This window comes from Staurois parvus, unplaced genomic scaffold, assembly GCF_062004578.1.
Source record: "Staurois parvus isolate SC_StPar_1 unplaced genomic scaffold, SC_StPar_1.0 ptg000132l, whole genome shotgun sequence".
In the NCBI taxonomy this organism is placed as follows: domain Eukaryota; kingdom Metazoa; phylum Chordata; class Amphibia; order Anura; family Ranidae; genus Staurois; species Staurois parvus.
Window position 1 is genome coordinate 3,596,054 of NW_028317928.1, and position 16,083 is coordinate 3,612,136.

The following is a 16,083-nucleotide window of genomic DNA, read 5'->3' on the forward strand; positions in this document are numbered from 1 at the left end:
AACAGGAAGTGCAAAGGCATGGCTTAAATAGAAAGCTCATGGGAGGAGCAAGGAGTTCAAGGTTCATGAGAAACGATAAAAAGTAAAGTTGTCCAAAGCATCAGGCAGGGAGCTGTCCAGCATCTCAGGGTGCTCCACAAGTAGAGCTACTGTAAGGCACAGCAGAGGTCCTAGGTTCAGATCTGGGTCTGGACACTAATGCTACTACCACAACTCTCCACAATACACCCCAGCCATCTTCCGAGACTAAACACCAGAGGGATTACACCTTCCATGCAAGAATTCAGAGTCCGTTATGCAGTGACCATTTTGTCGTAGTCTAGTACTAAAAACATCTTTTTGACTGCTGTCTGTAATAATGTTCTAATTGGCACTAACGGTTAAATATTTGAGACAAACCTTTAGGGTCTACCCCCGGCTCTATGGTCAAATCAGTACTGATACACAAAGCTTGCAAAATGCTAGGAAGAATTCTGGGTCTGCTTTTATGCTTGGTTGTGCTTGCTGTAACCTTTCCATGGAAGGTTCTCACCTCTTTATTTCTGTCTTCTGAGTGTGGTGATATCTAGTGGTTTGGTTGCCATACCAGAGAGAGCGCTATGAGCAGGCAGGTAGGTGTATTTTATTTGGAGAAGACACATTGCATGTCTCTACTGAAATAAAGAGCCTGCCTGCTTGCAGTTTGTGGCAGCGAACTTTGGTTCCGCTTTCATCAAAAAGATTACAGATTATTATTGCAGGTGTTGGTAAAAAATATGTAATGTATAAAGTTACAAAAAAATCATTAGATATTCAGTAATTCTTACGATTGTATTTCAGATATCAACTCACATCACGTTGCTAAACTAAATCTATCCTTAATGCAAAATGCTGCCATTTTGTTGGAGCCTATGACTAGGGGGAACAGGAGGCCATTTTATTGTAGCCCATGGTTGGAGAAAGAGGTGACCATTTTGTTGTGGTCCATGGCTGACGGAAAGGAGGGGTTCCATTGTTGTGGGTGTGATTGAGGCTGGAACGTGACTACCCTACGAGGAGGAGGAGGTAACTATGTCTTCTTATGAGAGGAGGAAAAGATAAGGGGGTCCCAGCACTCTGTGATGGGGGGATCATGTCACCTCCACAAATTCTCATCTTACGCAAGTCCTCTGATGTGTAGAACATTAGATAGTAATGGCCCTGGAACCATATCCTCCAGAAAGGTGAAACCGAATTATAAAGTACGCATATCGATGAGGGATAGATAAATTGCGATTCCTGAGATTGTACAATACAAGTGAAGTTGAATGGTGGGAAAACCTCCATTAATTTACATAGTATCCAGTTCTCAATAGCACATGGTATCCTAAGCCCCCCTCTGCTCAGGAGTATGGTTCTGTATGTATTGCACCATGAAATGCATACTGTAAATCAGGGGCACGCAACCTTTTGAAGAGCGGGGGTCACTTAAGTGATTTGGTAGCCTAACCGGTTGTGGGTCATGATGACGTGCAATGGTTCAGAATTTTGAATTTTTTTATTTTGAATAGCATAACGAAGATTTTCGTCCTACAATTGCTTAATTCCGGTGGGAGGGAGAGGAGGAAAAGCTGGCTGTCAGCGGGTGCAAAAGGAAATTGAAGAGGATAGGCTCCTGTATATGCTGCCCTCGCTGCTTCTCCTGTCCAAGTGTAGAACAGAATGTGACAGGGAGGACGCACGGGCCCCCTGGAGCTTGGGGCAGAGTCACCATTGTGACCCCTGGTACTACGCCAGTGGTTGGTGTAAAAACACATCTCAACTATGGGGTTTTACCACCCTCCTAAACCCCAAATATAAGCAATCCCTTACTGTTCTGAGCCCCTTAAAAGGCTACTTGCACACCGATTCACTGTGGATTACCCATAATGCTTTACTTTACTTTGCCATAGACTTCTACTATATCTTGTGGGTGTGGTGCACCAAATCCGCCGGATATAATAAAAGTGTGCTTCCCTGTTTTGAGGTTGAGGGCCACAAGTTGAGCACCCCTGCCGTAAATGGAATATCTATAATATGGGGTAGAGGTGGGGCTTCACCCCTTGGCCACACATCTTCTTGCCCCTCTGACACTCCAGCACAGTTGGCTCTAAACGTTAAGAAGAGATAGGCCTTTGGCTAAGATCAAGTGTAGTATCTGTTCTTATCAGTGTCCGGTAGGGGTGCTCCGCCATCATTCTTGCTTCTTGGTGAGGATGGTTGGCTGTATAGTACCCCTGCTGGTATGATGGGGACTCTGAAGGCTAGTACCGGCTGGAAGAGAAACCGAGGCGCCCACACGCTGTTGGGGCCCGGGAGTAATTCCCCCGGGAAAGCTGGATGTGCCCAGTACCTCCTGATTTGAATGGATCTACCTTGTCTGGCCAGGGGCCGAGGAGGCAGAGAGTCCGCACAGCAGTGCCCCCTGAGTGGTCGCCTCAGGGGTGCTCTTAGTAGCACATGGGGGTGGGATCGCACGTGTGAAAAGTGCACATGGTCACTGTTCTAAAAACTTTCTGCACCGTGCCTTTTAGGGCTAGGCCTTTTGGCTAAGTCCAGGGCAGTTTTTATGATACAGACCTCAGGGCCTAGCCAGGGCACAATTGCACGGCCACTTTTCATTTAGTTATTTATTCTCCCACGTTTTTGTCACCTATCACTTATGTGTGTGTTTTTTTTTCTCACGAATGGTAGGGTGTAGGTCCTCGGGCCTGCCCTGAAGTCTAGGATGAGGATGTGTGGCCATTAGGTTCCTTCCTCGCCTGTTCCTGGGGGGTCTCTGTTCGGGAGAGCCCCCTGACCTAGTACTTGGTGGTTGGCTTCGGCTAGCCACAAGGAAAGGGGTCCGCCAGGCCTTTCGGCTAGGTGGACCATGTGGAAACCTCAGTCCCTGCCAGGAGCCTCGCGCCCCAGAGGATCAGGGTAGAGGTCCTACCCCTTCGTGTGGTGGACTAAAGCACACCCCTAAGTGCACTTTTTTGTGTTTTGCACTGTTTTGTTCACTTACGGGTTTTTTGTTTTTTCGCACAAAAAAAAAGGCCTTTTACTGAAAGTATCAATCTGAAGACCAAAGCCTGTAAAAACATATAGTGGTAGACTTTTAATGGATGAGCAATGACGTTTCAGCACTAGACCGATTAACGTTTGACGCCAACATGGTGTCAAGGGAGTGCAGAGGTTCTGTACCAACATAGTTTTAGGAGAAGTTACATAGAAACTTTTTATTGAGGAAGATAAACTTTTAGTACCCTTTTTTGCAGATGTTTGCTTCACCATGCCCCGATCTCTGGATAGATTGGTCAAATTTTAATAAAACCGCCCAAGCAATCTCAGTGTTGTAATGAGAAAAGCTGCTGCACCTGCAACCTCTCAGAGCTGGATGAGTCTTAAGCCGGCCATGCATGGATCGAAATTTGGATGGTCTGGCAAGGACCGGCCTCATTTTGATCCATGTATGGGCAGGGTGGTTGCAAAGAAGCTGACCTACCGATCGACACCTGCACAACTGCCCTGTCAGCACCGACGGCTATAGCTTGACGAAGAAAAAAAAAAGGACTCATCTACGGCCAGCCTTGGAGAGTATCTCACCAAACATGAAACATCTCTTGCAGGGGGGTGACTTCTGTGGTCGTTAACAAGCCAACCATACAACCAATGATGTGCAGGATGCCTCCATGTACTCCTGTTGGCACATTTGAAGTGTTACTAAACCCACAACAGTAAAATCAGTCTGTAGATGCAGTAAAGCATGCTTGTTATACTCACTGTGGAACCTAAGAGGTTAATCCTCTGCATTGTGTAACAAACACTGTTTGATCCTGTCTTTTCTGATCCTCCTCTTGTTCAAATGTCCACAACTTATCTCCTGATAAGACAGACTGAACAGTAGCCATTCTGTACATGCTTAGTTTGGTGTGTATTGCTAGAGAGGTTTTTTTTTTAAATTTTCTTGAGAGAGTGCATGTGATCAGCACAGGGCCAATCAGTACTGCCCAGACAAAGGTCAGGGGGTTTTGCATCGTCCAAGGGCAGAAAGAAAACTCCTCCTGCAAGCTTTAACCAGTGCTCTGCTGGACACTGATAGAAGTCACAAAACTGCTCTAACTACTGATGAGAAAAGGTATTTAGCAGTTTATATTAACTAAAATAATTGCATTTCCATATTTTGTGTACTGTAGAAGACCAGATATAGTGAATGCAGAGTCCGGGGAGAGCGGATATAGTGAATGCGGGGTCCGGGGAGAGCGGATATAGTGAATGCAGGGTCCGGGGAGAGTGGATATAGTGAATGCAGGGTCCGGGGAGACCAGATATAGTGAATGCAGGGTCCAGGGAGAGCAGATATAGTGAATGCAGAGTCCGGGGAGACCAGATATAGTGAATGTAGGGTCCAAGGAGTCTAGATATAGTGAATGCAGGGTCTGGGGAGCATGGATATAGTGAATACAGGGTCCGGGGAGAGCAGATATAGGAAATGCAGGGTCCAGGGAGAGCAGATATAGTGAATGCAGGGTCCGGGGAGAGCAGATATAGTGAATGAAGGGTCTGGGGAGACCAGATATAGTGAATGTAGGGTCCAAGGAGACTGGATATAGTGAATGCAGGGTCCAGGGAGAGTGGATGTAGTGAATGCGGGGTCCGGGGAGAGCGGATATAGTGAATGCGTGGTCCAGCGAGAGCAGATATAGTGAATGCAGGGTCCGGGGAGAGCGGATATAGTGAATGCGGGGGTCGGGGAGAGCGGATATAGTGAATGCAGGGTCCGGGGAGAGCGGATATAGTGAATGCAGGGTCCGGGGAGAGCGGATATAGTGAATGCGGGGGTCGGGGAGAGCGGATATAGTGAATGCAGGGTCCGGGGAGAGCGGATATAGTGAATGCAGGGTCCGGGGAGAGCGGATATAGTGAATGCAGGGTCCGGGGAGAGCGGATATAGTGAATGCAGGGTCCGGGGAGAGCGGATATAGTGAATGCAGGGTCCGGGGGAGCGGATATAGTGAATGCAGGGTTCGGGGAAAGCGGATATAGTGAATGCAGGGTCCAGGGAGACCGGATATAGTGAATGCGGGGTCCGGGGAGACCAGATATAGTGAATGCGGGGTCCGGGAGTCCAGATATAGTGAATGCGGGGTCCGCATAAAGCACTGCAAAACGGACAAAAAAGCACAATGCATTGGTGTGAACCAGGTCTAATGCAAGTACATATTTCCTTAAAGGACCTCATGTGGTTATTCTTTCTAAAATTTCCTTTATTATTCTTTTTACTTTTTTCTGTAGTTTACAGCCAAACATTTCCTGGGATATATTGCTGAACAGATCCCATGACTGAGGATGGAGAAAATCAGGAGTGAAATAGCTGGAAAGATATTAAACCTCGCCTTGGAAATTATCTACCTGCTGACCGGAGAGGTGAGGAGGATTCTGGGAGGTCACATGACATCACTCCTATCTCTATTAATAAAACACAGACCTGACCGGAGAGGTGAGGAGGATTCTAAGAGGTCACATGACATCACTCCTATCTCTGTTAATAAAACACAGACCTGACCGGAGAGGTGAGGAGGATTCTGGGAGGTCACATAATGTGCCCTGAACTCTTCTCTCTCTCTGTTAAGGTGGAACTATCACCTTTTTAATTGTTTTTTAGATGCTTATGAAAGGATGGTCAATAATTAGTGTCATATTTCATGATGGGAATAGCCATAGTTACTCATGAGATATTCAGACTCTACTGCCCACATAGTAGTATGGTGTAAGCTGGAGTTGAGGACCAACCATGCAAGGCTGTCCCTACGTCTTCCTCATTTCTTCTGTGGAACTGTGCTTCGTCCACTGTTTCAGTTGCTTCTTGAATATTCCTCACCCATCTTTAGATCCCCAGTCTTAAGAGAAGGGGTGAGGGGTGCATTCTTCTAGCAAGATGGCCACCTCTCCACAGAGACACAGTATAAAGCAGTCTTTCTCATCCAGGGTTCTATGTAATCCTAGGGTTCCTCAAGAGGTGTCTAGGAGTTCTTTGAGCAATCTCTGTCCCCTGAGATGAGAAACCACTAACCACAGCATTCATTTTAGCTGTCTGTAAGGAGGGCATTCTTTCCAATAACCACAAATATAAGGAGGATTCTTCCCAGTGGCCATCACACAAATGGCCATGGCATCATGAACTGTAGACATAGTCGTTATCAGCAGGCTTCCCTGAGACCGGAAACTTGTTTCAATGGTTCCTCTGTATTAAAAAGCTTGAGAAAGGCTGGTGTAGAACAAGGCATGATATGTCAGTAGGGGAAACCACAAGTAGTTTTGGTGACAAGTCCTTTGCCCTCTATTTCTGGGCACAACGCTACAGGTCCTCTTTAATAACAAGACCATTCTAATGGCCAAACTGGAGTCTGGGATTCTGAGAATCTGACATCATAAGTCTTTGCTGATTATTGTTTTTGTGCAAATGGTTCCGTTTGTATGGTAATATGCAGGGCCAGGACAAGGGGTGGGCACAAGGGACGGCTACCCTGGGCACGGCTGTATCATGTGAGATGGGGGGGCACCACATTGTGAGAACTTATGTCCAAGCTGACAGGAGTAATGATGACAGCTTTACTACTGCTGTCAGCTTAGCGCTGAAGGTGACAAGCCAGATCTGGAGAGAAGGAGAGAGCCAGGAGGAGGGGCAGGTTGTGCTCTCTCTCCCCTCCAGCTCCAACTCCTGCCACTGCAGCTCTCCTGGATCAGGGCCGAATCGCCATTGTGCAGTTTGTTTGTCTTCCCCCATCTCCTTCCAGCAAAGAACATGGATAGGGGGAGGGTAAGCAAACAACACACAGTGGCAATCTGACAGCCAGTGGCACCTCTAGTGCGGGACCCCAACTCTGCGATCCTATAGCCCCCCTATAGTGCTTGAATTTTTTTTGGGGGGGAGGGAGGTGAATTTTGCTGACAAATAATTGTTTTTTAGATGCTTATGAAAGGATGGTCAATAATTAGTGTCATATTTAATAATGATGGGAATAGCCATAGTTACTCATGAGATATTCAGGCTCTACTGCCCACATAGTAGTATGGAGAAAGCTGGAGTTGAGGACCAACCATGCAAGGCTGTCCCTACATCTTCCTCAATAATGCTCATACATTTTGGATGGCGTCGTTTGGCATCTTCATCCTAGGCTCTAGATGACCTTGTTCCAGCACTGGTAATATGTGATTAAATTCTAATACGCAGGATTGCAAACTGATGAAGACATATGATGATCAAGTTACACCCGTTGGCCACCCTGATGTCAGAGAGCGATATACTGACATTGAGGGCCTCATCATGATGCCTCCAGTTCACTACCTTATGCCCAACAAGAAGATTCTAGAAGTCACCTACCAGATCATTGAGCTGCTGACAGGAGAGGTGAGCGGTGCCGGGAAATCTGGGACATTATCCAGTAACAGACAAGGGATGTGTCTGGATGGTGACTGTATCATTGTGTGTTTCAGGTTCCTATAAGGTGTCAGGATGTCACTGTCTATTTCTCCATGGAGGAGTGGGAGTATATAGAAGGACACAAGGATCTCTACAAGGACGTCATGATGGAGAACCTGCCGCCCATCACATCACCAGGTAAGAGGAGACTTTAATTTCTTGTATTGAGGATCCACCTAGATACACACATCCTCTGATAGAAAGACATAGAAACAATGTATTCAGTCAGTGTGTGTGTTTCCTACAGATGGACCCAGTAATGGGAACACACCAGAGAGATGTCCCCATCCTCTGTTTTCCTGGGACTCCACACAGGAACATCAGGAGATCCCTCAGGAGGGTCAGGAGATCCCTCAGGAACATCAGGAAATCCCTCAGGAGGATCAGGAGATCCCTCAGGAACATCAGGAGATCCCTCAGGAGGATCAGGTAGATGGGATTGAAGGTCTTTCTGAATGATGCTGTGAATATTTAAATAAATCAAAAGAGCTTATTGTCTACCAGAACACATTAATTACTGTTTGTTTCACTACCAGCAGCGATGTACGTTAGATGTGTTGCGTTCCTAAAAAAGATTATTCAAACTGACTTAAATTAGAACTCTGGGCAAAAACTTCTTTATATGTCCTTATTGATGATTTCCACCCTTCACTGAATGTCATCCATCTTCTGGTTCACTCAGTAGTTGCTCTGAAATAGCCTGGTCATTTTCAAATCAAACCGTTAATTCTCTTTGGTTTCCTGTTTGTAAGACCGATAGCTGTGATGCCTCCTATTGCCCCAGCCACATCCCTACTGTAGTTCTTTCTACAGGAAGCAGTGCTGTCATTTAGTACCACTTGCATTGGTGGGTGGACCGAGACTCTCAGACACTTTCAACATGTACAGGCCTAGTGTACCCGCCTACATTCACTACAGCACCCTGTGGTTGATGGGAACTGTGGTTTAATTTTACTGCAAAGAGAGCAGAGAGGATATGATGTAATCCCGGCTGTTACACCTCCTCTTTGGAGGAGCAGATGCTGTTATTTTTTGAATTACAGAGACGAGATCATGAAAATTCAATTAGAATTTTCTCCTAAATGGTAAGAATTTTCAAAATGCTATTACCTGTTTAGTGTTTTGTGTAGGGGGTGTACTAGTGGATGATTTTTTTTTTTTTGCCTATCCCTGAGTTCTTCTTTGAATAGTAAAATACTGGTCTAATCACACAAAATGTAGCTTGCAAGACTGTTTTCCAGTGCATTCCAATGAAGTGTCTTAGCTCGAACAAGCTGCATTGAAAACAGTAGGGGGAATCGATCAAAATTGTAGCAGACAGAACCCAGAGCAGCTGTGTATCACAACCAATCAGCTTCAGTCTTTAGCTTGTTCAGTTAAGAGTTGAAAATGAAAGACAGAAGCTGGTTGGCTGCAATGAACAGCTGCTCCGGGTTCTGGTTGCTCCAGGTTTGATACATCTCCTCAACTGTATTTTCTCATGGCCATGACTTTTGTTTGTGTTGGATATTACGTACTGTAACAGTGTGTACCTGGTGTACATTTATAATCAGCCTTAAAGTGGTACTAAACCCACAACAGTCTGTATATGCAGTGAAGCATGCTTGTTATACTCACTGTGGAACCAAAGGGATTAATCCTTCACATTGTGTGAAAAGGCTCTTTGATCCTGTCTTCTCTGATCCTGTCTTCTACTGTCTCCATTTCATCTGCTGATAGTACAGAGCCCTAGGAGGCACTCTGCACATGTTCAGTATGGTGTTTGTTGCTAGAGAGGTTTTTTTTTTTCTTGGGAGAGTGCATGTGATCAGCACAGGGCCAATCAGCCCTGTCCAGACAGAGGGTCAAGGATCATGTAGCCTCATAGGACAATCAAGGGAGAATGAAAACTCCTCCTACAGGCTTAACCAGTGCCCTGCTGGACACTGATAGAAGTCACAAGACTGCTATATACTGCTGATGAGAAAAGGTATTTAGCAGTTTATATTTACCAAAATAATTGCATTCCCATGTCGTGTGTACTGTGGGAGACCCGATATAGTAAATGCAGGGTCCGGGGAGAGCGGATATAGTGAATGCAGGGTCCGGGGAGAGCGGATATAGTGAATGCAGGGTCCGGGGAGAGCGGATATAGTGAATGCAGGGTCCGGGGAGAGCAGATATAGTGAATGCGGGGTCCAGGGAGAGCAGATATATTGAATGCGGGGTGCTGGGAGACCGGATATAGTGAATGCAGGGTCCGGGCAGAGCGAATATAGTGAATGCAGGGTTCGAAGAGACCAGATATAGTGAATGCAGGGTCCAGGGAGAGCGGATATAGTGAATGCAGGGTTCGGGGAGAGCGGATATAGTGAATGCAGGTTCCGGGGAGAGCGGATATAGTGAATGCAGGGTTCAGGGAGAGCAGATATAGTGAATGCGGGGTTTGGGGAGAGCGGATATAATGAATGCGGGGTTCGGGGAGAGCGGATATAGTGAATGCAGGGTTCGGGGAGACCAGATATAGTGAATGCAGGGTCCGGGGAGACCAGATATATTGAATGCAGGAAAATGTGCCTCTTTGTCTGGAATTCCTCCTAAAAAAATAGCATTGCACTTCTGGTATGTGAGTGTACATGGGCACTTCTATGACACCCCCCCCCCCCCCCCAGCTGTATATCTGCAGTGTGAGATCTCTGGCACTGCTGCCTCTGACTACTAGTTCTCCGTGCTGGAGGTTCTGACCAGAGGAAGAAAAGCCCTGCCTCCACCAAGATGGCCACCTACCTATAGAGACACAGTGCAGAACAAAGCGTGGTAAGTTTGCAATGGTGAAAAAGTCAGTTGCAGGGAGACCACGAGCAATACTGGTGACGAGCCTTTCCTCTGTGCCTGTCCTTTTTATAAGCATAGCACAGTACAAGTCCTCTTTAAACCAATCTGATTGGCCAGCTCAGGAGACATTGTTCTTTTTTATGAATGGGCACCTTTATATTTTCTAATGCAGACTTATTCACCCCGAGGTCATCACAGAGGATAAGGGGGCGCTCTTTACGTCTGGAGGAAAAGAAATGTAGTCTCCAAACACGGAAAGGTTTCTTCACAGTAAGAGCTGTGAAAATATGGAATAGATTCCCTCAAGAGTTGGTTGTGGCCAGCTCAGTGGATTGCTGTAGGAAAGTCCTGGATTCTTTCTTGGATACACAGAATATAAATGGATAGAACATTTATAGGTAAAGTTGATCCAGGGAATATCCTATTGCCTCTCGGGGGATCAGGAAGGAATTTTTTCCCTGCAGGAGCAAATTGTATCCTGCTTTGCTGGGTTTTATTGCCTTCCTCTGGATCAACTGTGGGTGTAGGATTAACTTTTTTTAATAGTTGAACTGGATGGGCTTGTGTCTTTTCTCAGCCAGACTAACTATGTAAGTAATGCCTTATATTTTTTCCATCTATCAGGCTGAATATCAAACGAATGTTAAAGCTGAAATTAAAGAGGAAGCAGAAGACCTGTATGTGAGGAAGGACAACCCGTGTAAAGAAGAAGAAACCCCTCCAGAGATCAGCACAGGTGAGGAATAAACACTAAATCCAGAGAAGAGTCCCAGATCCTCCTTGATTGATCGGTCGATTGGTGAGATCTCTGCACTAGGTCTAGGCACTTACTGTGCTCATTGGGAGAGGTTCCCACCATCCCTGTTGAATTGTGATTTATTCTGAATGTAAGAGGAGGTGCTGGAACACACAAAAATGGAGAGGAACACTCAAATCTCCCAGGAGGACAGGAACAGAGTCAGGAACATAGCAGAGAGATCTCACTGGTGGAGTAGCCAAGACAAAGGAAGAAGCCTCAGCCCACCAAGCATCACCTATAATTAAAATGTCACTTTTAGGTGGACTGGTCCTTTAAGACAAATAGCCTTTGATTGACGGTCCAAGTAAAATATGAAAATAGTAAAGCCAGTCCATCGGTCTGATTCTGTGAAGCAATGACAACAAACGGGTTCTGTTCTCCTTGATGTCTTGTCAAAATAAGAGGGAGGACTTCATTGATACCCCAAAGCTAACCTTTTGTGCATTACCTTTAAAAATTAATTTATTGTATAAAAGGTGGTGATAGACTCATAAAGGATACAATATCAAAAGGCACATCATGTGAAGTACAGCAAGGTCCAATCAAACTGGATGATATCTGTGTTGGGATTTGTAGACCTCCAAATTACTGACGCGTTTCGAGGCTTAGCCTCTTCCTCAGAAGCTAAGCCTCGAAATGCGTCAACCATTTGGAGGTCTACAAATCCCAACACAGATATCATCCAGTTGATTGGACCTTGCTGCACTTCACATGATGTGCCTTTTGATATTTTATCCTTTGTGAGTCTATCACCACCTTTTACAGAGAGCTTTGTTTTTGTGCTATTTGATCACCACTGGGTTTTTTTTATGTTTTGCTATATAAATGAAAAAAAGACAGAAAAGTTAAAAAAAATAATAATTTTTTGCTTAGTTTTAGCAAAAAACATAATTTTTCTTCATTAATTTAGGCCAAAATGTAGTTTGCTACATTTTTGGGGTGAAAATAATGCTAAACAGTTGATATTATTTAGTCTGTTTGAAAGATATAGAGTCTACAAACTATGGGATATATATCTGAAAATTGATCAGTTGGGACTCTAAAGTGCCATACACTGGTGTGGCGGTGATCAGGGTGATGGTAAGGCGTATGGCGATTAGAACTATGGTATATGGTATGGCGGTGATCAGGACTATGGTATGGCATATGGGGGTGATCAGGACTATGGTATGGCATATGGCTTTGGTCAGGACTGTAGTATGGCTTATGGTGGTGATCAGGATGCTGGTATGGGGTATGGCGGTGATCAGGACTATGGTATGGGGTATGGTGGTGATCAGGACACTGGTATGGGGTATGGCGGTATCAGGACTATGGTATGGGGTATGGCGGTGATCAGGACTATGGTATGAGGTATGGTGGTGATCAGGATGCTTGTGTGGGGTATGGTGGTGATTAGGACTATGGTATGGGGTATGGTGGTAATCAGGACTATGGTATGGGGTATGACGGTGATCAGGACTATGGTATGGTGGTGATCAGGACACTGATATGGAGTATGGTGGTGATCAAGACGCTGGTATGGAGTATGGTGGTGGTCATGACTGTGGTATGACGTATGGCAGTGATCAGGACTATAGTATGGGGTATGGCGGTGATCAGGACGCTAGTATGGAGGTGATCAAGACGCTGGTATGGAGTATGGTGGTGATCAGGACTATGGTATGGGGTATGGCGGTAATGAGGACTATGGTATGGGGTATGGTGGAGATCAGGACTATGGTATGGCATATGGCGGTGATCAGGACTATGGTATGGCTTATGGTGGTGATCAAGACGCTGGTATGGAGTATGGCAGTGATCAGGACTATGGTATGGGGTATAGCGGTGATCAGGACTGTGGTATGGCATATGGTGGTGATCAGGACTGTGGTATTTGGTATGGCGGTGATCAGGACGCTGGTATGGGGTATGACGGTGTTCAAGACTATGGTATGGGGTATGGCGGTGATCAGGACTATGGTATGGGGTATGGAGGTAATCAGGACTATGGTATGGGGTATGGCGGTGATCAGGACTATAGTATGGGGTATGGCAGTGATCAGGACAATGGTATGTGGCATGGTGGTGATCAGGATTCTGGTATGGAGTATGGCGGTGATCAGGATTCTGGTATGGAGTATGGCGGTGATCAGGATTCTGGTATGGGGTATGGCGGTAATCAGGACTATGGTATGGGGTATGGCGGTAACCAGGATGCTGGTATGGGGTATGGCGGTAATCAGGATGCTGGTATGGGGTATGGCGGTAATCAGGACGCTAGTATGGGGTATGGTAGTGACCAGGACGCTGGTATGGGGTATGGCGGTGATCAGGATGCTGGTATGGAGTATGGCGGTTATCAGGATGCTGGTATGGGTTATGGCGGTGATCAGGACTATGGTATGGATAATGGCGGTGATCAGGACTATGGTATGGGGTATGGCGGTAATCAGGACGCTAGTATGGGGTATGGTGGTGATCAGGATGCTGGTATGGGGTATGGCGGTGATCAGGGTGCTGGTATGGAGTATGACGGTGATCAGGATTCTGGTATGGAGTATGGCGGTGATCAGGATGCTGGTAAGGGTTATGGCGGTGATCAGGACTATGGTATGGAGTATGGCGGTGATCAGGATGCTGGTATGGAGTATGGCGGTGATCAGGATTCTGGTATGGAGTATGGTGGTGTTTTTGTGCGCACTGGGACAGGAGACAAGGGTCCGGCTGCATTATTTGTTGTCCCTACACTGCGGCAGTGATCAGGGACACTGTGGCCTGACAGGCTGCCTTACACTCACAGGCTGCAGGATCACTTCTCTCCGCACACTGAGAGCAGAGAGAAGCGATCTTTACTTTCACTTTCTGGTGTTTAAAACACCATGTGATTGCTCGAACCAGCGGTATTGGGATCCACTGTGCCTGGGCAACATTCGGATCGCTGGGCTCCCTGGAGCCGCACAGGAGCCGCCGATGCAGGCTGATATACGGGTGCATTAACCGGCATCAGCAAAGCCTCCTGTCCACCATCGAAAGACTATGGGCAGACGTTAAGCACAAATCACTTCCTAAAATTATCAGAGAGCAGGACTGACTCAGCACACCGGGATCTGCTTGCAGCAAAACATGTTAGGCAGTCCACTTTCAGCGGCTCTATGGGGCTGCGCCATAAACGCAATGCAAACGGGCAATTATTCTTGCACTATATAGGCAACCTATGGGCGGATCCAAAAGGAAAATGCTCTTGTTCTTTTGCTTTCTCTGCATGTTTTTAAAAAAATATTCTAAGATATGCTGGTAACTGGAAAATGAGCCTTTTTAGAATGAGCCATGTGAATCAGCAGGAACCACAGATTGGAGGTTGTCTGAGATGTTGAAGGCCACTAACAATAAAACCATATCTTGCTCTTTATTTTGACTTGCATTCTTTTTACATTTTCCTTGCTGTATTTCTCTTATCCCCAGATAAACGATATAATGGTATCGATGACGAGACCCAACCCATTGTCCCTCCAGATGGTGAAGAAGACAATGACATGACATCCAACTCATCGGATGAAGATCTTATTACACCAAACCTCCAGCAAGCACTGGAAATTGCCCATCTACCAGCCAATCCTCATACACACCAATGGTGTCTTCTTGATTGCTCACCTTCTTCCACCCATTACGTAGCCCATCAAGGGACTGATAAGTATCGGTGTTCCAACTGCAATGAAAGTTTTCCCGATAGAACAGAGCTAATCGAACACCAGAAGACTCACCCTGTTGAGAAACCTTTTTCATGTAAAGACTGCGGCAAATGTTTTCCCCGGAAATCAAACTTTTGCATGCACAGAAGAGTCCACACTGGGGAGCGACCATATCCATGTGTGGAATGCGGCAAAAGCTTCACCTGCAAATCACATCTTATTTACCACCAGAGAGTTCACACGTCCGAAAAACCGTTCACCTGTTCCGAATGTGGAAAGTGTCTCTCGCGCCTGTCAACCTTTATAGCGCACCAGAGACTTCACACGGGAGAAAAGCCCTACCGCTGCGCTGAGTGTGGGAAGGGATTTACCGACAAAGCGTACCTTGCCGACCATGAGAAAATTCACGCCACCGACAAGCCGTTTCCATGTACCGAATGCGGGAAGTCTTTCACGCAAAGGTCCAACCTCGTTCATCACCAAAGAACGCACACGGGCGAGAGGCCTTTCACGTGTTCGGAGTGCGGGAAGAGTTTTACCCAGATGGGAAGTCTGACATCCCATCAGAGGACCCACACTGGAGAAAAACCATACCCATGTGCCAAGTGTGGGAAATGTTTTTCCCAGAAGACATCACTGATCAAACACGAGCAGGTTCACCTGGGGGAAAAGCCATACATATGTTCCGAATGCGGGAAGTGGTTTGCCGACAAATCGTACCTGGACGTACATCGCAAGATCCACAATCGACCCTACACCTGCTCTGAGTGCGGCAAAGGCTTTCCCCAGAAGTCGGATCTGATTAGGCACGAGAAAGTCCACACGGCTGAAACCATGCATGTCTGTTCTAAGTGTGGGATAAAGTTCTCAAAGAAGTCCTCCCTCACCTTGCATCTCAACTGCCACAAAAGACTAGAGGCGCTTGAAAGTCGAAACTGATTCGTGTTGAATGCAAACTTGTTTAATAAAGGTTTCAGTTTTTGAATGAGGATCAAGTTTTATTGGCATTGTTTTCGCTAGTTTTCTTTCCCCATGACACAGGGTAGTTTAACCCTTTCACTGCAAGAGCAATTGTTGCATTTTTTTTGCACACATATTTAAAAATTATTTTAGGCCCGAAGATTGTGTAAAACCCCCAAAACATATATTTTCTGAATGCAGACACCCTAGAGCAGGGGTGTGAAACTGGTGGCCCTCCAGCTGTTGTGAAACTACAAGTCCCATCATGCCTTTGCCTTTCGGAATCATGCTTGTAACTGTAACTTGTAACTTCCTGCTTACCGACTTCTGGAAGGTTCTATGGTCCTCTAGAGTCAGGAGGAGGCAATAGAGCCACA

The 16,083-nt window shown here is 46.1% G+C and overlaps 1 protein-coding gene across 1 annotated transcript in view; it reads left to right on the plus strand.

The window, feature by feature from the left end:
* Nucleotides 1-950: 950 nt before the first annotated feature.
* Nucleotides 951-16,083, plus strand: part of LOC149466182 (uncharacterized) — a 40,869-nt gene continuing 25,736 nt past the window's right edge. The window contains 7 exon segments of the mRNA XM_089672712.1: nucleotides 951-1,044; nucleotides 5,275-5,406; nucleotides 7,214-7,390; nucleotides 7,477-7,600; nucleotides 7,710-7,891; nucleotides 10,901-11,012; nucleotides 14,520-15,674. Of these exon segments, the coding sequence (XP_089528838.1) occupies nucleotides 5,329-5,406; nucleotides 7,214-7,390; nucleotides 7,477-7,600; nucleotides 7,710-7,891; nucleotides 10,901-11,012; nucleotides 14,520-15,674 (1,828 nt within the window). The 5' untranslated portion in view covers nucleotides 951-1,044; nucleotides 5,275-5,328.